At 39.2% G+C, this 27,739-nt stretch overlaps 1 protein-coding gene across 4 annotated transcripts; it reads right to left on the bottom strand.

Moving 5' to 3' along the window:
* Positions 1-985: 985 nt before the first annotated feature.
* Positions 986-27,394, bottom strand: HMGN3 (high mobility group nucleosomal binding domain 3). 4 transcript variants are annotated; one of them, XM_033235587.1, is made up of 7 exons: positions 26,197-27,394; positions 14,761-14,811; positions 8,322-8,351; positions 3,342-3,392; positions 2,031-2,144; positions 1,811-1,910; positions 986-1,468 (listed from the first exon to the last, which is right to left on the bottom strand). In XM_033235587.1, the coding sequence occupies exons 1-7, from the start codon at positions 26,209-26,211 to the stop codon at positions 1,455-1,457; spliced, it is 375 nt and encodes a 124-aa protein (XP_033091478.1). In that variant the 5' UTR covers positions 26,212-27,394; the 3' UTR covers positions 986-1,454. The 4 variants fall into 4 exon arrangements, with proteins under 4 accessions (XP_033091478.1, XP_033091477.1, XP_033091479.1 ...); XM_033235586.1 differs by having other exon boundaries at positions 986-1,910; XM_033235588.1 differs by lacking the exon at positions 1,811-1,910.
* Positions 27,395-27,739: the final 345 nt, after the last annotated feature.

Raw genomic sequence — 27,739 nt, 5'->3', positions numbered from 1 at the left:
ATGAACAAGATTATTCTGTATATAACACGGTTGATATATGCAGTCAACTAATGACAGACGTGGGACAAGGAGACAAGTTTAAGTTCTTAGCCCCAAAATATAATCTGGAGGAGGAACTTTGTTGATAAGCACAACATAAAAGCATCTAAGGCCCAAAGGAACAACAGCTTCTTTGCAGGAGTCCCTGAGCAGCACAGGCACTACTTGCCATCTTAAAAGATTCAAGTCTTCATTTAAGCCGAATGCCCATAATTCAGCTTTCCCGGGGTGCTCATGCAGTTACCAAACTTCTCAGGTTGCAAACAACAACAAAAATAACACGTATAAAATAACTCCTCTGTTCCTGGCACTGCTATGTCCTTTCATAGACATAAAGACACTGTTTAAAATTCAAAAGACTCCAGCCTGGATTTTCTCCTTCCAGTAAGTCAAATACACTCCACATCTCCATTTCTTATCCTAGAAAGGAGCTCTAATACACCCGTGCCAACTCCATTCTCAAACTGATGCAAGGCTGAAACATGCTCATGTTGGGTAAAGCACTTTCAAAGCTGTGAAGTCCTCAACTGAATGCGAAGGATTTTATACAAATGTGACTTAGTATTTATGATTTTGAAAGTGGGAGATTTTCAAAGTTGAGCCTCAGTTTATGGTTTTTTTTTTTTTTTTTTTACTAGCTTTGATTTAGCAGAACTATATCCTATTTATAAGGATTTTAAAAAATTAGTGCTTTATGAAGTTTTATTATACAGTAATCATTGCTGGCCACTTCTGGTATAAAGTGAATTAGTTGTAATTCTTCTACATTAGCATTCATAGATGATTTTATTAAAATAGTAACAATGTTAAAGGCCAGAAAATTAAGAAACGATCTTATTTGACTTATTGGAGATACCGCTATGGCGGTATCTTTTTATCTTTATATCTTCTGTAACAATAAAACGAAACACTCCCAAAATGCAGTAAAGATACTAAGAGTCAGGTATTTTGCAGACAAGTAAACCTTTTATTTTAAACCACAAATAGTCAGCAGGTGGCCACAACTATCCATGTTTCATTAAAATCACATAAAACCTAGGTACAAAAGCACCACTGATTATTGCTCTAGAAAAACTGCATGAAAAATTCAAATATGCACAGTAAAAACACCACAGTATGCACAGGACTAAATTTTAAAGCAAGTGCATGGAATGCTGAATCAATCTTACACACAGCTTTCCAATATTTAACTAATATTTATTTTACTTGAGGATGATGTAAATTTCCAAAAAGCATGACTATGAGACGATAAAATGTCCATCCTTATATCTTTTTGTATGCCAACTAGTAGAGTCCTAAAAAATTAGCATTTACAAAATACTTGGTAAAAATAGCTTTTAAAAGTTGTCCCAAGAGATACATAAAATCAACCCCAATTTTTCATGACAATTCATTCTCCCTCGTTATCTACAGATTCAGTTTTCTGTGCCTGTGAAAAAGAAAGGAAAAAAAATATATAGTTACTACTAAAACTACTATAAGCAAAGGAAATTCCACCCACCAACACACAGTTTTGAACATTTGTTTTCTTTTTTTCTTCCAGCTTTACTGCAAAACCTATTTCAACTCTGAGTGAAGAAGAGGCAAGGCAGAAATACATTACACAAACACTTTGTTGCATTTATTGCTTTCTGCTTTTCAAACAACCACAGAAGCCTTACCTGCAAGCTCCCACTCTTCGTGATAATTTAAAAAAAAAACAAAAACCAAAAAACCATCACACTACTATCTGATTCTAGTCACTGCAAACATGCAGAATTTTCTACTGTACCCTTAACTCTCACTGTTTCAATCTGCCCCTTTACTGACAGTGTGCTGGGTGGGGTGCCTCTGGAGGTTGAGACATTAACAGTTGAGCGAGAGATGTGGATCTGCAATAACATTACAGGCAATAAAAAGAGACATTAAGAACGTGCTATCACCGGCTGAAGGATTGAGAAATTTCTTTAAAGGCACTGATTCAATCAGTGGGAGGTATTTATGAAAAGTACCTCTTCAGCTTTAGTTTCACCATTTTCAGATGGTGCAGTACCTTCCTTTCCAGCTTCCTGCTTTTCCTCCTTCTTCCCTTTAGCACCTCTGCTAATCTTTGCTCCAGGTTCTTTCTAACAGGGGATCAAAGCAGAGGGAAAGAGAATGTTAGACATGGTATGATGATGGCCAAAAGCAATCAGCCTCTGTCCAAACACAAGGTGAAGTACAACCATCACCATCATGGTGGCCTTTATGGAGACACGGGAGCCCAGTTTTGCTGGGTTTCAGCTGAGTTACACTGCACAAATATGAGTCTCTGTGAACATGTAATAACAGGTTGCACAGAAAGTCCAGTGTACTTTCTCTTCTGTGGAAAACACAATGATTCCTCTCCTGGATTTGTTCAGTGGACCTCCCCTCCAGTAAGAGGAGAAGTGGTTCTGCCATGGAGACAGCAGCAGCAGGACTTGGGGAAGGAGGAGGCAGAGGCAGAGCTGGGGAAGAACCCAGCCAGGGGGTGGCTCTGCTGCTGCTTTCCAATGAAACCCCTCACGTGAAGACACATAGCTTGCATGACTAGAAAGCTGGGAAGGTGCCAGGAAATGCAGCCCAGATGAAGCAAAGTTCCTAATTTTAAGACCAAACAACAAAAGTGAGTTCTGTTTCTGAAATCACCTACTCACACCACTACACAGATAAGTTTCAAACAATCCACATGGGATAATACCGAAGGGTAGAGTGCAGAAAAGCCATTTTGGGTAAGTTCCCTAAGAATTCTGTATTTCAGTTTCCTCATCTGCAAAACAGGATATTTGTATCTACTTCAATAGAGTTTATGTGAAGGTCGTATGAGTAAAGCAATCAACCATATCTGCCATACTCTAAGGGCCTTATAAATGCTAGTATTACCTGCTGGCATTATTATATTATTATTATTAGACCTCAGACTGGCCTGCAAAATCCAGTTAGATGAAGTCAGAAGCCCCTTCCCGAATTCCTCCCATAGTGGGGCAGTGCTGCCAGGGCCCAAATTCACCCCCGCTGCGTGCCATGTGAACCGCATGTTCACGAGGCTGCTGCCAAACCCCCTTTGGACACGAGGCTTCTCAGAGCAACATCTCTGACTTCCTGTGCCTCACTGACCAAATGGAAAACACACTCCTATTAAGGCAGAAAACTGTGCTTTATGCCTTTAAGAAAGTCCATAACAGTGGTAACGGTTTTAGCTTGGATCATTAAATATGGCCTTTCCTTGAATGATTCTGAGGTAGGGAATTATAATTTATTCATTGTTTAAAAAGCCAAAAGTGGGAAACAGCACTTCTTACCTTAGCAGATGTTTTTCTTGGTTTGGGTTCGGGTTTTGGTGGAGCAGGTTTCTGCAAAGATAATTTAAATTACACAAATACTGAAAAAGGCAACTGTCAGCACCAAAAGAAACACAAAAAGACTAACAAAGACAACTATCCATTTTGACAAGGCCTTGGTCATTAAAAAGTATTTCATCCTATTTTCAGCACCAGGTAACAGCATAAAGATCTCTGCATTTCATAACTATTTTCACCCTGGGTTCACAAGGGAACTGCAGGTGAGATCGGAAAGCTGACTCCTCATTCCCTGGTCCAGAATAGCTCTCCGGGAACAGGTCTAAGCTTCTATCTCCTATGTGTCTGTTCTTCCTTTTATCACAGCACAGCAGCAAGAGGAATGACTCAGGCCCGTGGCCAAAGGACTCAATGAATTCAGTTGCACTGGCCTTCCTAACAATCTAGAAATGACAGCACAATCACTAGCAAAGCCCAGCTGGTAATGAAGACTGCTGCCTGTGAAGTATTTCAAAATCACTTCCAAATCCTTCCACTTCTGATGTAGATTTCGAGTTTCTGTTGCCAAGCTTCTTCCTACTTTTATTCTCTCCAATGCCAGCTCAAGGTGAGAATCTTTTGCCTAACCAGATATGCTGGGCTCATTTGTCCCTAGAGGTTTTCATTGAGAACATAATTATAATGATAAAATGTCTACCGTTAGCTCCCAAAGTTTAAAATTTTTCACAGATATTATTAGCCAGAGTCCCCTAGGAAACTATTTTTTCCTGCCTCATGTGGTCCTTCTCCAGTTCCCATGAGCAGCACTTGCACACCGTGTGACCACGGTCCCTCTGCCACACAATGCTTCAGCCCTGGCCAGCTTCCCAGGGGCCTGAGACCAGGTGACACATGCGGATAACTGGAGAAAGATAACTATTTGACTCCAGGAGTTTTCTGTAGATATTTTAGGGCAAATATTTCTCTCATAGAACTAGAAAAAAGTGTACATCTCTCCTGGCACTAGAATGGTTTCAAAATAGAAAACACTGGCCAGGGTCTCCCCCTATGGAGAAAAATACATGTTCCTCCCTACTGCCTCTAGGTAATTCAGGTTCACACTGAATCTGCCCCTTTTCATCAAGTGCATAAAGGGAAATTGTAGACAGTTTGATTTCAGAAGATTGGCTGTTAGAAATGACCTTTCAAATAAAAAAAGAAAATCCAGCTTGAAAAGTAAGAGATGTTTTTATTAATCTTCTTATCACCCTAAATCTGCAGCCCAAATACAGCAGCTTTCATGGTTCTTACATTTTCAGAATTTAAAACATTTTGTTATCCTAAGCTTTGATATACTGTATTAATATACATGTTTTCTCCATTTACAGTAAACAATTTCCTTTTATATTATTTTCTGGAGGGCAGACCTTTCCCTTTGACCCAGCATTCAAGTGTTTTGATAGGACCAGGAAATGAGGTTTTGAAGTCTGTAATCCTGCTGGCCTCTGAGGAGGCTCTGTTTCCGTAGCACAGGGAATGATCTCAGTGGAAGGTGCTTGTATTGCTGGTTTCTGGTGCTCAGGAAAAGCTTCATTTTAAATTTTGGTTTTCACTTGACTTACAAGGTGTGTTCCCTTAACTGCCTGGAGATTCCCAACAGCAACCCCAGCTCTTAAGTCCTCCTAGTGCTCTTAAGTCCTCCTAGTCCAATCACGTCTTCCTGATATGGTTTGGCTGTGTCCCCACTCAAATCTTATCTTGAATTGTAACTCCTACAATTCCCATGTGTCGTGCCAGGAACCTGGTGGGAGGTGATTGAATTACAGGGGTGGGTCTTTCCTGCGCGGTTCTTATGATTAGTGAATGAGTCTCATGAGATCTGATGGTTTTAGTAAGAGGAGTTTCCCCGCACAAGCTCTGTCTCTCTTTGCCTGCCACCATCCACGTAAGACATTACTTGCTCCTTTTGCCTTTCTCCATGATCGTGAGCCTTCCCCAACCACATGGAACTGTAAGTCCAATAAAACCTCTTTCTTTCGTAAATTGTCCAGTCTTGGGTATGTCTTTATCAGCAGTGTGAAAATGGACTAATACAGTAAATTGGTACCAGAAGAGTGGGGCGCTGCTGAAAGATAACTGAAAATGTGGAAGTGACTTTAGAACTGGGTAACAGACAGAGGTTGGAACAGTTTGGAGGGCTCAGAAGAAGACAAGAAAATGTGGGAAAGTTTGGAACTCTCTAGAGACTTGCTGAACGGCTTTGACCCTTCCTAAAGACTTGTTGAATGGCTTTAACCAAAATGTTTATAATGATATTGGCAATGAAATCTAGGCAGAGGTGGTCTCAGACGGAGATGAGGAACTTGTTGGGAACTGGAGCAAAGGTGACTCTTGTTATGTTTTAGCAAAGAGACTGGCAACATTTTGCCCCTGCTCTAGAGATCTGTGGAACTTTGAACTTGAGAAAGATGATTTAGGGTACCCGGTGGAAAAAATTTCAAAGCAGCAAAGCATTCAAGAGGTGACCTGGGTGCTGTTAAAGGCATTCAGCTTTAAAAGGGACACAGAGCAGAAAAGTTTGGCAAATTTGCAGCCTGGCAATGCGATGGAAAAGAAAATCCCATTTTCTGAGCTGAGGAGAAATTCAAGCCAGCTGCAGAAATTTGCATAAGTAATGAGGAGCCAAATGCTATGCACAATACAATGAGAAAAATGTCTCCAGGGCATGTGAGAGACCTTTGCAGCAGCCTCTCCCATTACAGGCCCAGAGGTTTAGGAGGACAAATGGTTTCGTGGGCCTGACCCAGGGTCTCAGGTTTCCTCTGCTGTGTGCAGTCTAGGGACTTGGTGCCCTGTCTCCCAGCTGCTCTAGCTGTGACTAAAAGGGGCTAAGGTACAGGGGCTGTTGCTTCAGTGGGTGGAAGTCCCAAGCCTTGGCAGCTTCCGTGTGGTGCTGAGCCTGCGAGTGCGCAGAAGTTAAGAATTAAGGTTTGGGAACCTCTGCCTAGATTTCAGATGTATGGAAACACCTGGATGCCCAGGCAGACGTTGTTGCAGGGGCAAGGTCCTCATGGATAACCTCTGTTAGGGCAGTGCAGAAGGGAAATGTGGGGGTGGAGCCCTCACACAGAGTCCCTACTGGGAAACTGCCTAGTGGAGCTGTGAGAAGAGGGCCACTGCCCTCCAGACCCCAGAATGGTAGATCCACTGGCAGTTTCCACTGTGTGCCTGGAAAAGCCACAGCCACTCAATGGCAGCCTGTGAAAGCAGCCAGGAGGGAAGATGTATCCTGAAAAGCCATGGGGGCGGAGTTACCCAAGACCATGGAAACTCATGTCCTGCATCTGCGTGACCTGGATGCAAGAAAAGGAGTCAAAGGAGATCATTTTGGAGCTTTAAGATTTGACTGCCCTGCTAGATTTCAGACTTGCAAGGGGTCTGTAGCCCCTGTGTTTTGGCCAGTTTCTCCCATGTGGAATGGTGGTATTTACCCAATACCTGTATCCCCATTTTACCCAAGAAGTAACTAACTTGCTTTTGATTTTACAGGCTCACAGGCAGAAGGGACTTGCCTTGTCTCAGATGAGACTTTGGACTTTTGAGTGAATGCTGAAATGAGCTAAGATTTGGGGGACTGTTGGGAAGGCATATTTGGTTTTGAAATATGAGGACATGAGATTTGGGAGGGGCTGGGGGCAGAATGATATGGTTTGGCTGTGTCTCCACCCAAATGTCATCTTGAATTGTAACTCCCACAGTTCCCATGTGTCATGGGAGGAACCTGGTGGGAGGTGATTGAATTATGGGGCAGGTCTTTCCTGCACTGTTCTTGTGAAAGTGAATGAGTCTCATGAGATCTGATGGTTTTAAAAATGGGAGTTTCCCTGCACAAGCTCTCTCTCTCTCTCTCTGCCTGCTGCCATCCACATAAGATGTGACTTGCTCCTCATCTTCCACTATGATTGTGAGGCTTCCCCAGCCACATGGAACTGTAAGTCCAATTAAACCTCTTTCTTTTATAAAATGCCCAGTCTTGAGTATGTCTTTATCAGCAGTGTGAAAACAGACTAATACACTTCCTTATGAGACTCACGTGAAACACTGGCTCGCCTGATCCAAATAGCTGTATTTCCGAACTTGTGAGTGGTCCTAATACCCATTTTTGCTTTGATTCCCTATATTGTACCAGACACAGATTTGGGTTGAGAATGAAATCCATGCTTTCCCGAAGACCAAAGTAGCATGAAGCTCCTCTAATAGCTAGTATGAGGATATACTAATATAGTGTCAGCCAAAATACCAATGCATTTCCCTCTACCTTCTTAGTGGAAAGCCTGGGCTGCAGGAATTTTAACCAAAATCCTCCACTGGAGCCCAGCTAATCTCTTAGGAGGGCAGCAAAAGAGGATAAGAGCCAGTAGGGAGCACAAGCTGATGAGGAGGAGCTGGAGGATGTCCACCTTGGAGGTTCAGCCACATCTGCCCATCTCAGCTTGTATCCTAACCCCACAAGAATTTCCTGGCTCACAGAAGGAGACTCCAAATAGCAACATAGAATTATTACTGTTACAAAGATTCTTTAGGTCTGAATTGAGGCTACAGTATATGGATTCAGACAACTTTCAGAACATTCTCATATAAACATTCTAAAGTATGAGTTGTGGACAGAGAATCAGAATTCTGTTCACTTCAGCGCATCATAGGTAGAATCTGAAGAATGGAACTTTGCCTAATATACTACTTTTGTTTCAGAGATATAGCAATGTCAAACAACATCATGCTTTATATTCTTCATAATGGGGCTGGCCACTGTCTGACACATTTGATCAAGTCAATTGCTTGGCAACACTGGTCAAATTTGCTAGATGTGAAGACCCCAGGTAATTTTCAAAAACAAAATAAACTCACGGGAAACCATCTTAATCTTCCTTTTGCTGCTTCACTTTGGACAAAGGGACCATGTACTCATAAGAACTAACGCTGAAGTGGTTCTAAGGTACTTACCGCTGACAATCTGGCAGACCGTCTTGTGGGCTACAGAGGGAATGGAAAATATACATATTTTTTGGTGATTATACAAAATGAAGTTGATTTCTAAAAATCTGTTCTTAATATACCTTACTTTGTTGAATGACTATAATGTATGATTCCCATCAGCTTCTCCAGGTAAGCACAATGAAACATATCCCAAGTCCCCTGGGCACCATGACACTCAAGAGGAAGTATTTCTAAAAAGGGGTAGGTACACTGTTCAAATAAACAACTACTCCCAACTTGGGGTGTGGTGAATAAGTAAGGGAAATGAAGATCAATTTAGGCTTTATCCCGAATTAAAACCTCTACTTTTATGACAAAATCAACAGCAACAACATTGAGGTGCTATTTAAGAGCTAGTCTTCAGTCTGACTCCAGCTCCTTAAAAATGGAACTAAAGCTTTTAAGTTAATACAAGAAGAGACTTATGCAATTGTGTAGAAACCAAAATAGCAGGAGTTCCCCATCTTGCTGGTATGTTAGAAATGAAAATGATTACAAATCTTGGCAGTTAACAAGAAAGCCTTCTTTTTACCTATAACAAAACAAACACATTTATCTAGTAGTATATGTTCAAAGGATTTAACTAGAATTAAAAGTGCATTAATTTTTTCTTTTAATTTCAAAGTTTAGAAAATTTACAGAGAAATTGTGTAGAGATTGATATTTTGGGGAAATCTGTTTTTCTTCAAGGGTATTACAAGTTAACAGCAAATGACCCTGCAAAGAAAATCTAAATTAAAAGAACTGTCCTAGGCATTTCAGCAATAACACACAAAATTGATATTCTACTTACCATCCAACCTACAGTGGCTCCCCAAGGGATTTCACATTGTAAAAGTATAATTGCCTTTTTAAAAAAGTGCTCCAGAAATAAATATTCCATACTTTTTGTCTGGTTAATTCACTGCTCCATCTCCAGTACAGTAGTGTACTGGCCAACATATAGTATAAACTCAGTATTTGCTGAATAAATGAATCCAAGCCTTTCCCTAGTTCTCACTTTCTCATGCAGAATTTGCCTCAGTACAGTAGCTTAAATGTTTCAAACAATTTTTCCTAAGGGGGACAGCAAAAATGGTCAGTAGAAACCCATGCCATAATTATGAGGAATCATGGAATCCTTGAAGTGGGGCTAAGGTCAGTCTAGGTCAGCCAGTCAGGCCAAACTGGAAGAAATATTTCTTGCCATCTCCACATCTAAGAACTTTATTGCTGAAAATAGCCAGAAAAGCTAAACTCATCTTTCTTTAAACTACAGAAGGAAATGAAGGGCCAGAGCTTCCATGAATACTTTTAACCCTGGGGTCTCGAGGAAAAATCAGAGCTGGACTTAAGGCCAGCTACGAGAATGTGCTGAGAATGAGAGGCTGTGCAGCTTAAGTGGTTGGGTGGGATACACTCACTGCACAGAGTAAAAGCATGTAAGCTCAGCACATAGCCCTGTGAATTAGCACAGGAGGAGTGTGTATCAGATTCTCCACAGGAACTACAGTGCCTGCAATGGTTATCAAGGGTGTATTCCTGACAGTGCACCCACGAGTCCCTGGGAACCAGAATCCAAATCCTGCAATACTTTTTCCACGATGGTTAACTGTACTGAGTATACTGAAGAAAAGGCAACATTTTCAAGTAAACCGGGCAACAAGAGGGTATCTTGTGTTTTTTTAACGTACTTTCTGAGCATAGAGGAGAAAAGAGCACCTTCCAATTACCCAACAGAGCTCAGCTCTGAAGCTTCAGTGTGGCCTCAAGGACAACCCATGTCTGACAAACTACAGCAGGCAGAACACCACCTTCTAAGATGAAAGCGGCAGTCTCCATGCTAAAGAGAGGTCAAAGAACCTTATCTGACTCCCTCTCCACTTGATGTCAACTCATGAGCACCATGTTGGTCTTGCCTCACGTTCACTTCATCTGACTCACGTCTCCATCCCCTCTTGCACAGGACCACCTTCTCTTATATTTCTGTGGCTCCAATATGGAGCAGGGACCCTCAATAAGTGTTGAGATGAACAGAAGGGGTAAGCACCAGAAACATACAGCAACTGTGAACTTGTGGGGAGGGGAAGAAGTCCTAGAGCCACTACTCAGTTACTCTTTAGTTTGGGGCCTGAAAAGGGGCCAAACATGTTAGCCATAACTCAAAACTGCCTCCCTATCTGCCATCTAGTTGTCTTGAATAAAATCTCCATGAAGTGAGGCAAAATCATGAGAGAAGCTCCCCAACTGTGACACTGTTGTTCCTCTCCATGTGAACACCTGAACATGCTGAATAGACTAAGTGATGCCAGAGAGCTCTTTGGGATTTCCAGAGACATTCCAATCTAAGCACTGCTTTGCAGAGCCTAACAGTTGTTCTGATCCAAAGGACTTAATACCTTTTAAAAATTCAGGTCCAGTACAGGAGTTCCAAAATAAAAAGCCTAGGAAATTAATGAGGACCAAAAAAAAAAAAAAAAAAAGCCTAAGCTGCAGCCAGTCCCTTAAAAATCCTATCTTTTATTATAAAATCATTTTATGACTTGCTACCTAAAATTTCCCAGCTCTTCTTTCTATGCCATTAAAAAAGACCTTTCTTACATTTTCTTTTCCAGTAGCCATCATAAGACATTTTCGTTTTCACTGCAAACAGTGGAGGCTGAGACGAACGTTTCACTCACAGTCAGCAGTACTGATTATGCATGCAAGTATGGACACCTTCCTGGAAAGTTCCATCAGCTTTCACAGCCTTAAAATCTATAAACTATGGGACTATATTTATTGGATATGAAATAGATGAGACTGCTATTTTTTCCTTGTTAAAACACTAACATGTGAAGTACTCATTTGAGACTCAGATTGGGTGGGACTGCTAAGGAAAAAAAAAGATACTAAGAATTTCTCTCTTTTTTTTTATTGTGAATCCTCAGGAAAAGTGGTCCAGAGACTGCTCCTCAGCACTTCTCCGACATTCACTATTCCCCTTCCTTGCTTTGTTTTTCTTAATTGCCAATATCCAATTATTTTACTACCTCTCAGGGAGGGAAGGAGGGCTTTTAGAATGAAAAATCATCATTGATAAATATGACAAAAAGATATGACAAATGTGAGGGTTTGTCACTACGGTATATAGGTGCTGGTCACAATGGAATTATCCCATAGGCATCATCCCATAGGCATGATCATCCTTTAGGTTGGGGAAAATTCTGGTGAAGCCTACTCTGAAAGACATGAAATCTTCTACTTTAATATCCTGGTTGCAAAAGCAACATAGAAGTCTAATCTCCCAATGACAAAGTACACGGGGATAACGATATTCAATAGAATCACTGTACTTTGCTGGATACTGCTTGAAACACACAGATCATTCCTTTGGAATGTGGGAGTATTTTTATTTGTAAGAGATTTTTTTGCTCCTGAGCCTGACCATGTACCTCCAAGCAAAACTCAAAAGTCAAGTTGCTTCTAATTCTATTAAAAAAAAAAAGCTTAAAAAGAAATTGCCTTCTGTTCAAAACTGGGAAGTAGAAGAGTGTGTACCTCAGAGCCTTGGCTGGGAATAGACAAGGCAGAAAAATGGATACTGGATGCCCAGATTTTTAGGACTGCCACAAAAGGGCCACAGGGATAGCGGATTTTGGAGCAGGCGATGCACATATCTATCCTGGTTCTGCTATTTACAAGTTCTAATACCCAGGGAAAATCATGTTTCTCTGAGAACTTTGCTCTAGTTAAAATAGGGATAATATCTGCCAATCTGTCCTCCAAAATAGCACTTCTCTGACATTCACTATTCGCCTTCCTTGCTTTGTTTTTCTTCATAGCTAATATTCAATCACTTTATTTTACTCTCTCTCCCACTAAAAGGAAGTGTCATGAAAGCAGGGATTTTTGCTTGTTTTGTTCACTGTGGGATCTGGAGAGCTTAGAACAGTGCTCGGCATATTATAGGTGTTTATACATTTTTGTTGAGGAATAATCTGCTTCCTCTCATTTTAGAATTACTATATGGACCAGACAAAATAATGGATGTAAAAGGGTTTGTAACTGTTGATGGTAATGACTATAACGTATTATTTTGGTTGTTTACCGTCCAAGTCCCCTGAAGTACTATCTTCTGCACAATGCCTTCTAATATGGCAGTGGAAAAGGATTTTCAAAAGAGAATCCCCCTTAGTAACTGTTACCCATTTACTATAGTCAAGATGGTGCATACTCAATGACATAACTGAAAAGTTCAGTCAATCCAGTGAGAAAGAAAAAAAAAAAAATCAATATATTGACAGTTTTTACCCGAAACCATCAGCAAACTAACTGACCTTTTCACTTTTTAAATAACTGTGTTGATGTCCTGAAGTCATTATCATGAGTTTTAATCTGGCCTTGGCTTAAATGACAGGTAGAGCCTTGTCTAGAAAGCATTTTTATTAACAAAAAATATGTAAAATACATAGAAATGATATAAAATAAAATATAAAAATAACAAATAAAAATAAAAACATAATAAAAAAATTAGCCAGGTGTGGTAGCATGCACCTACAGTCCCAGCGGAGACTGAGATGGGAGAATCACTTGAGCCAGGGAGATAGAGACTGCAGTGAGCTATGATCTCGCCACCTCACCCACGCCAGCCTGGATGACAGAGTGAGATGCTGTCTCAAAAAATAAAATAAAATAAAAAAAACAAAATAAAATAAAATAAAATAAAATAAAATGTATAATACAGCTGTACAAAACTACACACATATCCTTTATATATATATTCTCAGCAGCTTGATTTGCTTTTGGTGTAGTGGAACTGGGAAGACAATCAAAGATTACTGGGTGCCATGGTGTTCCTAGGTTTTCTGACTGACAAATCAATTTAAATGCCAGTCCCTAAGGAAAAACCCAAATGCTTTTGTTTTGGCATCCAAATCTTAAAAACATTAAGGTTAGTTATACTTAGCCAACTGTTCTAAAAATCACATTTTGCCATTTCCCAAGAAAATTCAAGCATTTATCACTTTTTGGTTAGTTCTTATCATTTTTTGGTTGGTTCTCACATGTGTGTGGTGACTCTGCTTTGGATAAAAAACTTCATGATTATTCCAAACTCTGTTAAACAGTGAATGCTCGGTACATGGATTATGGGGACAGATAGTTTTGTTTGTTTTGCTTTTAACTTATTTCTTTATAGGTTCTGTTGAAGATTTTCCACTTGGCAGAATGAATTTCCTTGTACAAATCTTGTGCAGGGGTTTTGGTATCATGATAAACTCCTCTGAATTATTAACCACATTATGAATCACCCAATCAAAGAACCTGTAACTAGATATTGTTTTTGTCTCACTCATGACCGCTTTTAGTTGATAAGTTCAAGGGTAATAGCTGCAGTTTTCCACCTATTCTAAAGCTCTGTGCAAAGGGAATGGTTGCCATCAAAGTTATATCTCATTTCCTACTATTTCGCCCATCTTTTCTTAGAGGTTCGTGATAATAACCACAGAGGGTCAAATCCAAGAATCTCTTCCAGGTTTCTGGACTTTTGGAGGTTTCTGAATTTTAATACAAAACATCTTTGAATCATTGCCTAATTAATTATCCTAATATCCTAAGAGTGTTCCCAACTAAAAAAAAAAAAGCTTTAATATTTTGACACATTGTATATCCCTCTATAGTTTTTTTTTGTTTTTGTTTTTTTTTAGATGGAGTCTCACTCTGTTGCCCAGGCTGGAGTGCAGGGGTGCGATCTCGGCTCACTGCAACCTCTGCCTCCAGGGTTCATGCCATTCTCCTGCCTCAGCCTCCCGAGTAGCTGGGACTACAGACACCTGCCACCACACCTGGCTAAATTTTTATAGTTTTAGTAGAGATGGGGTTTCACTGTGTTAGCCAGGATGGTCTCTATCTCCTGACCTCATCATCCGCGTGCCTCAGCCTCCCAAAGTGCTGGGATTACAGGCATGAGCCACTGTGCCTGGCCTATAGTTTTTGATTTTAGAGATGCTCCTTCTCAGGCAAAATATTCAGAACCTAAAAACTGATTTATAATCTACTCATTGGAGCATAGAATTTATGAGATCTACAGTCTTTCATTTTCTTGCTGTGAAAGGCAGACTTTGTTCTCCTTGATGAATTTACCTACTATATTACTCTTTGCCCAGAAGGAATTCTCAGTATCTGCTTTAACGGGAAGCAGGGCTGACAGGTAGAAATATAAACAACACAGTAAGTGGAAAATGCCTCATCAATATATCCAACGGAAACATGCCCAGGCCAAGTGAGACCACATATACACACTTATCGCTGTTTTATGTAGTCTTGTTCATTCATATTAAACTTTGTTCATATGACTGTCCGCAGTTCATTCAGATGCAGACAATCCTAACGATATTAAACATTTTAATGTAAATAATTAAATATAGGACGTCAAAGATATACTTACCTCTTGTTTAGTTACTTTGGATCCATCTTTGCCCTCTGTATTCTCTGGAGACTAGAAAGAAAACATTTCAGTGAATTGTATTTAAATTGGAAAACACACATCAGAAAAATGTTTTTAAAAAGTTACCTCATTCCCAGGACAAGATAAGCCAACAGATTTTTTTACAGAGAAAAACTAAGTTACAACAGGGTATGTCTTGTACACACCTACGTGCATGCATGCACACACACGGTAGATAGCTGCGTAACTGCTCGACTTTTAAAGCAGAAACGGTGAAAGAATGATGCGATTCCCTGTTCTCAATGTGCATTCACCCTAAGCGACTTTCATTTATCTTTGACGATTCCAGTTAAAGAACAGGGGCCAGAGGTCAGTGGCAGGAATGCCTGGGAGCCACCCTCTTGTTCCACTTGCTTGTTCCAGTCACTCCATTCCTTTAAGATAAGGGCAGGATGCTGGTAAAGCCCAGGCCAACCACAAAAGCACATTTTCATCCCATCCTTGCCTAGCTTTGATTTCTAGCCCATTTCTTGATATGAACTGACAAATTTATCATAGATTACTATTTTTCCATTATCAGCTCCAGTATCTCTACTAAACTCCCAGCCTCGGCATGACAGCCAGGCTACGTGCCACCCACAGCTGATTTATTTCCAGGTTTTGATCCATCCCCTGGGGCGGCACCTGCCTCCTCTTGTGACAGCTCAAATCCGACTCCTTTACAGGATGTGTATACTATGGGAAAAAAACATACCTTATATTTTCTTTATTTTTAAAGAAAAATATACTTTGGATTTATTGGACACTCCACATGTCCCAATATTTTTTATTGGCTAAGAGTTATTAAATAATATTAAAACAAACTAATTAGAAAACTAGACTAACATTTTAAAACTACATGAAGTTGGAAAGTGAATACTCAGTGTCTATGGCACAAATAGGCTGCTGATCTGAACAGAGCACCCGTTAGAAAAAAATACAAATAGCAAACTGACATTTGACACGATGTTTGGCTCAGCAAAATAAAACAGCTATGTGGTAATGCCTCATCTGATAAAATGAGAACAAAATTCAAGAGATCATAAAACCTACTGTTTGAGGCTAGTGACACTGTAAATTAATATAATCATTTCAAAGAACAACTTAGCAATATGAAAAAGACACAGAGGACTAATATGACCTAGTAATTTCAATTTTGGAATCCGGACTCAAAAAAAGAAACTCTTCATAAAAATATGGCTTTACTTGTGCTATTTCTAATATGGAATAAGTGGAAGCAATTCATCTATCAGTAAATAATAGAGAAATGATTAAGTAAACTATTATTCGCATATTTATGTAACAGTGAATGGCATTAAAAAGTTAGGCAATGTGAATACATGAAAAGTCCACATAAAATAATGCTAAATTAAAAAACTTAGGTCATAAAAAAAAGTATGTAAAACAAAAGTCCTAAGTATACATAAAAGTCTTTAGGAAAGACAAAAGCTTTTCTTCAAGGCAAAGGACCCAGGGACCTTTCTCTATTACCTAGAGCTGCCTGTTACCCATAGCCTATCATATGCCCTCTTTCCAGAACCTCACATGTCATGGATTTCTCTCTTGTTTCCAAATCAACCATCTCCCCTGCTCCATGGAACCTTCTCCATTATGAAGAAACAGTTTTCTCTTTTTTGTTCCCCACTCTCTTGCACAGGAATATTTCATTCATTGATCTTGTGTTAATCAGTCAGTTGTGGCAAAATCTTAGTCTGAGCATACGAAGATAATTCCTAGGTGGACCACTGGTCTTTGCTCACTTCCATGGCTACAAACTTAACCCTTCTGGCTACAACAGATCCTTGGTTGTCTAGGAGTGCTGGGCTTTCATTCAGACCTGTCAGGTCACTCAGTAGATTTCAGTCTAGGGTACTCTTTACCTGCAACTGATAGGCAGTTAACACAGCACTACATAGCTATTGTAAGAAAAACTGATGTTAATGACATTATTTTCATATTTTTCTACGCAGTGGATTAGTGACAGGCAATGTGATGGAGGTCAATCTCTAAACACTGACTTAATAATGTTTGTATTGGATGCAAATTATTCAAAATAGAGAAACTTGGAAAGGCACTGCATAAAAAAAGCAGGTACACTGAAAATGTGAATGCCTTCAGATGAATGAACATAAGGCTTTGGATGTGAAGAGCTAGGAAAGCTGGTTTCTCTGGCAATCTCCCACAACGGCTTTCTATTAACAAGCATTTAATACATCTGCAGTCAGGAACAATCCATCTTTACCGGGGATCAGTGTGATACCGATGGTATGAATGCAGGATGTGAGCTCAAGACACCTGGCTGGAATCTTGGCTCTCTACCTAGAAGCTGTATGATCTGGGACAGTGATTTGATCACAGTGGCTCAGTCTCCTTCATCCATGATAGATGATAATGACAGCTAACTCAAAGGGTACTGCTTATGATCAAGTGAGATACTGGAGAAAGCATTTCATAAACTGTAAATTGTTATACAGAGGTTATGCGATAAAAAAGATTTTTAGTCTTCTGAATTATACAGTATGAAACTATATTCAACAGAGTCTTAAAGTTGATCACATTTCCTTACATCCAGATTCCCTGCAAACTGGTTATCTGTTTTGTTGCACTGAGTAACAGGTAGACTATTTTGGAAAGACCTACCATTATAAGCTGTCTTATCACATAACCCTCTCCATCAATTAACACTAAGCCACAGGCCGGAGACAGGAAGGAAGAGAGCGTGGTTTTAAGGGATTAAAACAGAAACCCAAAGCTTTTTGTGCCAAGGGATTGCGAGGAATAAAAACAAAGAAAAGGGGGAAACAAAAGGTTGGGGGTGGATATAGGGGATCTCAGATGTACTTCAACCTTCTGGCAGGTGGATGTGAAAGATGAGGAGAGTTAGATGGGATGCAGGGACTGCCAAGGCAAAGGGAGCTCTTGCTCCATTCCCCAAGACACAATAGGCTTACACTAATCCCGTTTGAACCAAGAATGGTCAAGAGGGCCCAAATCATGGTCAAATAAAAAGGTCTCACGCACATAACCATCTCTGCAAGAGATGTTTTAACTTTCTGTTGTTAGTTTCTTGTGCCTTTTAAGGAAGCTGCTTATGTGAGGATACTCCTGTATGTTCTCTCACCCTGCACCAGCCCTAAGGTTTGTTTCTCATCCCCCCGGCACACCCCAAGAAGGAAAACAATGGGGAGTGGGGAGGGAAAGAATGCTTGCTCAATCAGATTTTAAGACTTAAAAATAATACACAATATAGGTAACTAACACTTATACAACAATATGATACTTAAAAGAGACACCAAAAACTCAAGGATATAGAAAGCATGAAAATAAAAGGATGTTGAAAAAATACATACTTAGCTAAAATTAAAAAGTCAAAACAACCTAAATATATGTCATCAGGAGGATATATACACTGTGGTATATAATAAAATAATATGTAGCAGTGAACACAAATGAACTATGTGTATGCACATCAACAGAGATGAATCGCACAAACATAATGTTGGGCAAAAAAGGGAAGTCATGGCATGATTTTAAATAAAATTTGAAAATACAAATACAAGGAAAGTCTATAAAGAAAAGCATAAAAATGATAACTGCAAAATCATGACAGAGGTTACCTTTTGCTGAGGAAAGGGAGGGTAATTTGACTGGGAAAGACAAAGTCATTGGTAAGAGGTATATTTCTTAAGCTAGATGCTGGTTTATTATTATGTAAATCATATTTATTTAGATAACTACATATGCATGTTTTATATTAAAATGTTTTTGATTCATACAAAATAGAAAATTTGAAGCAAATAAAAGCAGGTTCATTGAAATAAAAAACTCAAAACATGGATAAACTCTAGACCAGACACAGCAGGAACTGCCATAGACTGCTGAGGAATTAACCCAGAATGCAACAAAGAACAAAAGTATGAACAAAAGAGAGGTTAGGTGACGTGGTTAATTGAGAAGCTCCAAAACCATCTGATAGGCATTTCAGAAGCAGAGAAAGAGTAGGAAGGAAAAGACATAATGACTATATTCCCAAAGTAAAGTCTTGACTCTCCGATTTGAATACTCACACCAAGGAACAAAGTGAAAACAAATCAAAACAAACAAGACAATACAGCAGGATATATTGTAATAAAACTACAAAGCATCAAGGAAAATGAGAAAAATCCTTAAAGTTATCAAAGTTAAGACCGATTACCCATAAAGAATTACTTCAACAACAACAAATGTATGAAAATATAGAGTACTATTCAAGGAGTTGAGGAAAACTGTCAACCTAGAATTCTATACCTAGCTATCATTCAGGAGTGATGGCAAAATAAAGCCATTTCAGAATACAAACATAAGGAGAGTTCACTTCCAACAAAGCCTGTCTTTCAACAAGAATCTATTACTAAAGGATCAAATTTAGTAATAAGAAAACCAAATCTAGAAGGAAGGAAAAGTATATAAGAAAAAAATGTAAAAAATATACTAATAAGTCTAATTAACTACTAATTGTAGATAACATTACCTATTGTGCTTTTAAGTTTCAACAGAAATTCTAGAGCAGTTCTGTCCTACAGAGAAATACAACATATAATTTTAGATTTTCTAATTGCCACATTAAAAAAAGCATGAAAACAGATGAAATTAATTTTAATGTTATTTAACTGAATATATCTAAAACTTTATTGTTTCACCCTGTAATTAATGCAAAAAAAAAAAAGATTAATGTGACATTTCAGACTTTTTTGTACTAAATCTTTAAAATCTGGTGTTCATTTTATACTTAGAGCACATCTTTATTCAAACGATAAATTTTTATCAGGAACATCTAATCTGTTTTGAATTCATAAAATTTTTTTTTTTTTTTTTTTTTTTTGAGGCGGAATCTCGCTCTGTCGCCCGGACTGGAGTGCAGTGGCCAGATCTCAGCTCACTGCAAGCTCCGCCTCCCGGGTTTACGCCATTCTCCTGCCTCAGCCTCCGGAGTAGCTGGGACTACAGGCGCCCGCCACCTCGCCCGGCTAGTTTTTTTGTATTTTTAGTAGAGACGGGGTTTCACCGTATTAGCCAGGATGGTCTCGATCTCCTGACCTCGTGATCCGCCTGTCTCGGCCTCCCAAAGTGCTGGGATTACAGGCTTGAGCCACCGCGCCCGGCCTCCAGACAACTTCTTAAACACAACAGGGTGGTTAAAAGATATAACCCCCAACCTTTTTAATCAAACAACACTCTTTCTCAGTGTTTCTACTTTGGACATTCAGCCTGGACAAACCTTTGAATGCTCACAGCTCATAGCTTCTCTTGTGGCTCATTATCACTTTCTGGCATGAATTACAAATACTTGTGTATGTGCTCTACCTATCCCATCAGACTGAAAAATCCTTAAATACAAGGGCATTTACTCATTCGGGTTGAAAAAAACAGTAATTTTTCACTTAATTTCCCAAGGTGATGGTATCTTGCATAAAGGTGATGCCCAATGAATGTTTAACATGGACTGAATGAATAATTAAATGTACAGCCCTACCATTTTGGAGCCTTTACTCAAATATAGATTCCATATCAATATTTAACTCAATCAAATGCAGCAAGCATTTATGGATGTCAGGCACTTTCATATTCAGACTAGGAAACTCAATATTGCTAAGAAAGCAATTCTTTCCTAACTGATTTATAGATTCAATTCAATCTCTATCAAAATAATGGCAGGCTTTTTTTCTTTTTTTTTGTAGAAATGTATAAGGTGATTCTAAAATTTACATGAAAACTTAAAAGATCGAATAGCTAGAAACAATTTGGGGAAAAAAATGACAAAAAGTGAAAGACTGACATTACCAGATTTAAAATCTTACTATAAAACCATAATAATCAAGATACTAAGATAGTGTAGTTTTAAAATTTTTTGTAGAGATGACATCTCGCTATGTTGCCCAAGCTGGTCTCAAACTCCTGACCTCAAGTGATCCTCCTGCCTCAGCCTCTCAAGCTGTTGGGATTACAGGTGTGAGTCACTGCACCTAGCCAAGATAGTGTAGGGTTAATATAAGAAAAGACATACAGGCCATAGAACACAATTGAGTGTCCAGAAATAAAGTTTTACATTTATGAAGGAGCTTCAACAAAAGTACGTAGGCAATTCAGTGGAGAAAGGATGGTCTTTTCAACAAATGGTGCTGAGATAATTGGATTTCTACCAGCAAAAAAAGAATTTAAACCCTTATGTCATACGATACACAAAATTAACTCAAAATGGATAACATACCTAAATATAAGAGTGAAAAGTATAAAACCTCTAGGAGAAAATATACGTAAGCTTGAATTAGGCAAAGATTTATTAGATGTAACACTAAATGGATTTTATCAAAATTAAAAACTTTTGTTCTTCAAAAGACATCACTAAGAAAAAAAAATATTTTTAAGTCACAAACTGGGAGAATATATCTATGAATCATATATCTGATAAGAGACTTGTATCTCAGACTTATAAAGAACCCTTTCAATAATAAGACAACCCAATTAAAAATGGGCAAAATATCTGAATAGACATTTCACATATGATACACATTATGCTAGTAAACACATGAAAAGATGCTTATTGTCAGTAGTTATTACAGAAATATAAATTAAAATTCATTAGAATCTCTATAAGCAAAAAATCAACAATACCAAGTATGAACAAGTATGCTGAAACTAAAACTCACACACTTTGGAAACAGTTTGGAGGTTCCTTAAAATGTTAAACATAGACTTTCATACCAACCGCCCCTTCAACTCTTAGAAATCTTCCCAAGAAAAACGAAAATATATGTCCATGCAATAACTTATTTACAAATATTCACAGCAGCATTATTTATAATAATCCAAACCCGGAACAATCCAAATGTCCACCAACTTGTGAAAGGATAAACCAAAACTAGTATATCCATACAATGGAATACTACTGGACAATAAAAAAGGATGATGTACTGACACATGCTACAACACAAACTAATCTCAAAAACATCATGCTGAGTGAAAAAATCAGTCACAAAAGACTACATATTGTATCATTTCTTTCATATAAAATTTCCAGAAAAAGCAAATCTACACACAGCAAAAGTACATTAGTGCCTGGGGCCAGGCTGGGAGTGGGGACTGGCTATAAACTCCATGAAGGACCTTCGTGGAATGATGGAAATGTCTCAAAACTGGATTATGATAATAGTTGCACAACTCTATACTTTACTAAAAATCACCAAATTGTATACTTTGAATGGATGAATGGACTTTATAGTAAGTAGACTATACTCAATAAATGTTTTAAAGGAAATTATATTCTCATAATTGAGAGTGCTGAGTGTCTATATCCCTCAGCACTAGCCAGTAGGTACTTTTAATCTTTTTTTAAACCAGATTGGTTATTTTAAAAATTATGTCTCATTATTCTTAATAATGTACATTTCTTTGATTTCTAGTAAAACTAAGCATTTTTGTCTACTTGAGTCTTATTTTCCTCTAAAGATATACATCTTTTCTATAAGGAAATGTGAAATACTATCTTTTCAAAATAGCAAACATTTTTCAGTGATATGTGGTACAAATATTTTTTCCCAGTTTTTTATAAATTTAAAAATTTTGTTAAGTTTTTTCATATTGAAATATTTCATGTAGCCAAATTTGTCTGTGTTTTCATTTACAGTTTCTGTTTTTGGTGTTATGACAAGTAATATTAATTTCAAAATTAACTATCACAAACCTTGATCATGGTTAGTTAAGCATCCACTGTGCTAATAAGCCCAATGCTACTGCTACTGGGCCTTCCATTTTAAAGAAACAGATAAAAACCTAATTTTGAATTTCAAAGCTACAGGCAGATGGGCTTTCCTTCCTTAAACCTTTAAGTGTCAAGAGACATGGTTGTTTACATGCTCCATTCATGGAAAACTGCCTCATTAGAGAATTTCTGATGTGATACACTAGACATTTTAAATAGTTCTAGTGATAAGGAACAGGAAAATATTAATAAAAAGAAAGATGTAAGCGTGTTTCCTGTTGCTAACCATGCCAAGACTGTGATTCTAGGCCTCGTTGGCTCATGTCTCTGTTGAACATCAAATCATCACATAACAACATGACCACTGCGGGCATTTGCGGATGTCTGGCCAGAACAGTCGAGAACTCCATCACTCATTGTCTCACCACTGAGTCCATGAATGTTATCAGTTCCCCTGTAATTCCACTCACCCACCACCCATTACCTAATAAATACAGGAAACTGACATTTATATCTCGCAAACTTACAGATTAATATGCACCGAAGAACTCTTCACTAAGTGCTTATTACTTCACAAAATACTATAGCATTTATAAAAAACCACTTGGCTTAATGTAGCTATGACTATCACACACAAAGGTACACATAAAACTTACAAAGAAATGCCATAAGAACATTTTAATATTAATTGAAATGATATTGCAGCCCTGAAGTTGCCAAACTGAGGCCTGGTCATGTTAAGATACAATCAGGAGGCACATTTAAATACCTGGTAACAAAAAATGACTCTGACTTCTTTTGTATATTTGAGTCCTGCCTACACTTTTTAAGACTAGCCTAAAGTGAACTTTCCTTATCTATCCTACTGGTTGTGGAATCTGTAACTACACATTCTGGAACACAGACACAGTTCTAATGTTATTCAACTGTTTTGTGCTGCTAGTCTTATCACCTCATTGAAGTAAACACAAGTTCCAAGAGAGGCAAAAATTGTAATGTCCCTACAGTATTACAACAGGGCAAGATTCCAGATATTTTCACTGACTTGACTGTACCACTTCTTGCTCTGCAGAACAACTTACTCAGATGTTCATTAAATAACATTTCTTGATTTCTAGGGAAAGTTGATACAAGGAGCTAAGAAGGCAAAAAAAAGTACTATGGGGACATTTTTAAGGCTTATTATATTGTTTCTTTAGACAGTTTCTAAAGAACTGTCTGCTCTACAAGCAATCAAGAAAAATACTGTGTAGTATGTAAATGCTTTGGCAGTTACCCCAACTTTAAAGATCTTGAAGAGCTATGCATGGATTGTCTCCAGTTCTTTTTTGTATCTAAGCAGGCTTTACCTAATGACAGTGGTTCCCCACATAAGTTCCAGTGAACTTCAGGATTCCATGAGGCTGCTCTAAGATTTGACTGATAGATGGGATGGCCATGATAGCTGTGTTTAATCTGAGGTTGTTCCTGCCCAGGTACCAACTGAGGTCGTTAGGCTTCAGGTATAGATGGAAAGTCTTCCTATTAATCAAGGAGAGATTTTCCATCACTGGAGAACACTCTGACGTCCTGAGGGATGACACACAGGTGCCTGTACAGTTTTGCCGCTAGTCTCAGGACCACTGGCTAGCTTATGCATGGGGGGTTCCCTGCCTTCCAGAGAAACAAAACCATTAATTGTTATTTTACTGTTTTTTGTTTGTTTGCTTTTTCCTTCCCTCTGTCTGCTTGAGAGAGGTAGACAGGGGAAGTAAGAATAATGGTTTCAGCAACTCTGGCCCTTGAATAAACAGCAAGGAAGGGTTTCATAGTCAGGGTTCATTATACATAAAGTGTGCACACCTAACCTAATGTTTATGTAAACATTTGTTAAAAATTCCCAGGAAAAAAAGATGGCCCCCAGAATTCACTTACTCTGTAACCCATATCTTGATGATTAGTTCCTTTGTCTCTACTAGAATTTCCAACCCATCATTAACCATCAGTCAAAATGCTGAAAATGGTGACATCACTTAATATCCTAATTCTAATAAAACAGGGCTAGAAAATACCTTCATAAAAATTAAGTTTAAATAATAAATCTCAAGTATTGGTGCTCTTAATATGCCATCTGTCTTCTTAAACTGGGAGTACCTTTGGATTTCCTTAATTCCTCTTGACCCACCCTTTCGTAAATGAGTACGATATGGGTGAGAATAAGACTTTGGCATCTATAGCATCTGATTAAATCTTTACTAGTAGTTATTGGTTGGTGAGATGCAGGGCAATTTATGTCTTTAAGTTCCAGCTGAATGGGGGTAACACCACTCAAGCTATTTTCAGGATTAAATGAGATAATGCAAGTCAAATTGTGCACAGCGTGAGGCACACAGTATGTGCACAACAAACTCTACTTTTGAACACTTCCAATTATTATCATTTTTAAAAAGTGGGGTAGGAGACAAGTTTCCACCCAATTCTTAGTAATAACATATAAGAAGGGAAAAGCTTTTGAATTTTTAAAACTTCAGTATTTTAAAATAAAGCAGTCACTCTTACACACAAATTAGTCCATGTTCTTCGATAAAGCAGGATACTAGGTGTAATTTTGCTTCAAATTTAATACCCACACTGGTTGACACTGTTGGAAACATTGAGGCTGGCGGTGGGAGGGTGCAAAGCACTTGCTTAGGAACCAGCCATCACACACTGGTTTCTCAGGGAGGAGGAAAGCCTTCTCTCCCCTCCCTGGGACAAGTCGAAGCCCCACCCCGAGGGAGATTTGAGTCCCCGAATGTGGTAGTTGGTGTCCGGGGCCTGCGCAGAAGGGGACAGTCCGCAAGGAGCGGAAGACAAGACAAAAATGACTCCAGTTCGCTATACGCGCAGAGAGGCGGATAGCGCGCGGACGCCGCCTTCCCCAACCGAGCGTGAGTTCCAGTCGCTGGGGAGGACCTGGTAGCCCCCTGACCTTGGACGAGCCATACTGGACGCCCCGGCGCCGTCCCGTCTTCCACGCTGCCAACTCCGCTGCTCCCGCCCCGAACTGCGGGTAGGTCCAGGCCGCCAGGCCCCGCCTCGCCGGCCCCAGCCCTGATTGACACTGGAGTTGGTACATACGGGTCTGCCGCGGAGGCGAGCAGGAGGGTGAGCGCTATTTTAAACATGGCTTTCTCTCTCCCTTAGCCTCGAAGCCACCGCAGCGCACCTAGCCCACGGGCACAGTCGCATGGGAATAATCTCCACATTTGCCTGATTTATTTTCTTCCCTCTCCATACGCTTGTACTTGTTTTTCTCCTCTCGCTGTTTTCCCTTCACACTAATTCGCAACCTGGCAGTTTGCAAAGAGGAAACTCCCTTTTGGAATGGAAAGCCGCTTTGGCTTCTTGTTGTTGGGGGTGGAAAACATTCCAGCGTGAATGAGTTCAAAAAGAGGGGAAACCGCGTCACTGGAGAGAAAGTAACATTAAGAGATCGATGAGGACGGGGCGGGAGGGGGGCGGGGGAGAGAGGGAGAGAGGAACGTCTGCAACAGGCATCTAAAAACAAGCGTGGAGGAGCAAAGAGATTCCCAATCCCCGGGTTACCACCGCGCGCGTTCTGCGCGAGCCATTGCAATGCCAGGATTTACTGTAAGCACAATTTGAAGGCTTTTGAAATCTTTTTTGGTAAGACTTACCTTTCTCTTCGGCATAATGACTATGTCGGTGAAGCAAAAAGTAAAGCAACGGGCTGGAACTGCTGGCGCCGCCGCTGGATGCTGCCTCTGCCGCTGCAGCTGCTCACGCGCAGGGCACGACGTAGCCCGGCCTCTTCGACCTGCACCTCCGCGGCTCCCTCCGGGGGCCCTGTGCTAGCCTCCCTGCTGCTCCAATGAGGTGCCCCGCCAGCCAGCCGCGAGGCCCCATTGGCTGAGGCAACGTTCTAAATTCCACGAGGGCACGCCCACCTCCGCGCGCGGTACGCGCTGTTGTAGTTTCCACTTCACCGAAAAAAATCTGCCTGGCGACTGAGCATGCCCAGTTCAACTAGTAGCCTCCAGGCCACACAACCCTGAAGTTTCATTGTTTCGCTGCTCTCTCTTTGAGATTGTAAGAATAAGAACAGTGTGTGCCTTCATAGGAAGGAAAAAGAGTAAGAATGAATACGTAAACTTTATAATGTAAATATATACAAAGCAATTACTTCATACATTTCCTACCCATAAAGGCTTTTAGTGAATGTTACATGATGGGAACCTGTAAAGCGTGGGAAGGTACTCTTCTGGAAGAGCGTGTCAACCTCTAAAGGCCTCAATTTCCCCCTCTAGATATATAGTGACAATAGTCCCTAAAATCACTTAACTCTAATTTTCTAAAATCTGTGATTATAAATCACTCACTAATTCAACCAACTTCAAACCAGATGTGAAGACGAATAGGACATGCTTGTTATGGAAATTAGGAAAAGAAATAACAAGGTAAAAACTGATTATTTTATATTTGAAACATATATTTGAATGACACCTGTCATGTTACACTTTATGCATAATGTTTCTCAAAGTTCTGCAAGGCATAAAATGAGCATTGCAAAAGTATTTCTGAATTCATTTTTGAGAACAGATTTACTCTGATACCAAAACCAGTGAAAGACTTCAAAAGAAAAGAGACTTACAGACCAATATCGCTCATAAACATAGACACAAAAGCAGTGAACAAAATTTTACTAAATGAAACTCAACATTTAAAGGGACAATACATCATGACCTGTGGGGCTTATCTTGGGAATGCAAAGCTGCTTTTTTAAAATCTGAGAATCAATCAATGTAATTGGCAGAATTAATAGAATAAAGGGCAAAAACAATCCTTTCAGCAGATGCAGGAAAAGTGCTAGTGAATGGGCAAGCAAATTGTGATGAGCACATACAGTGGAATACTACTCAGCAATAAAAAGGAAGAAATTTTCCTACATGGATGAATATCAAAAACAAAGTGCTGTATGAAAGAAGCCAAATAAAAAAGACCACACTGAATGATTTCATTCATATGAAATTATAGAAAAAGCAAAATCGGACAAAGTTAGTTTCAGAATCATCTTAGCAGGCAAAGCTCACATCATAGGAAAATGTGTTGAAGCCTTACATTATGAATATGACCAAATCCACTTTGGTAATACAGAGGCTGCAAATATGTACTAAAAATATCATCAAGCAATGAAATTTAATATTTCACTTTTTCTTTAGT

The sequence above is a fragment of the Trachypithecus francoisi genome, unplaced genomic scaffold (genome assembly GCF_009764315.1).
Source record: "Trachypithecus francoisi isolate TF-2019V2 unplaced genomic scaffold, Tfra_2.0 Lachesis_group15, whole genome shotgun sequence".
Lineage (NCBI taxonomy): Eukaryota > Metazoa > Chordata > Mammalia > Primates > Cercopithecidae > Trachypithecus > Trachypithecus francoisi.
This window is presented reverse-complemented; position numbering and strand designations above follow the sequence as displayed.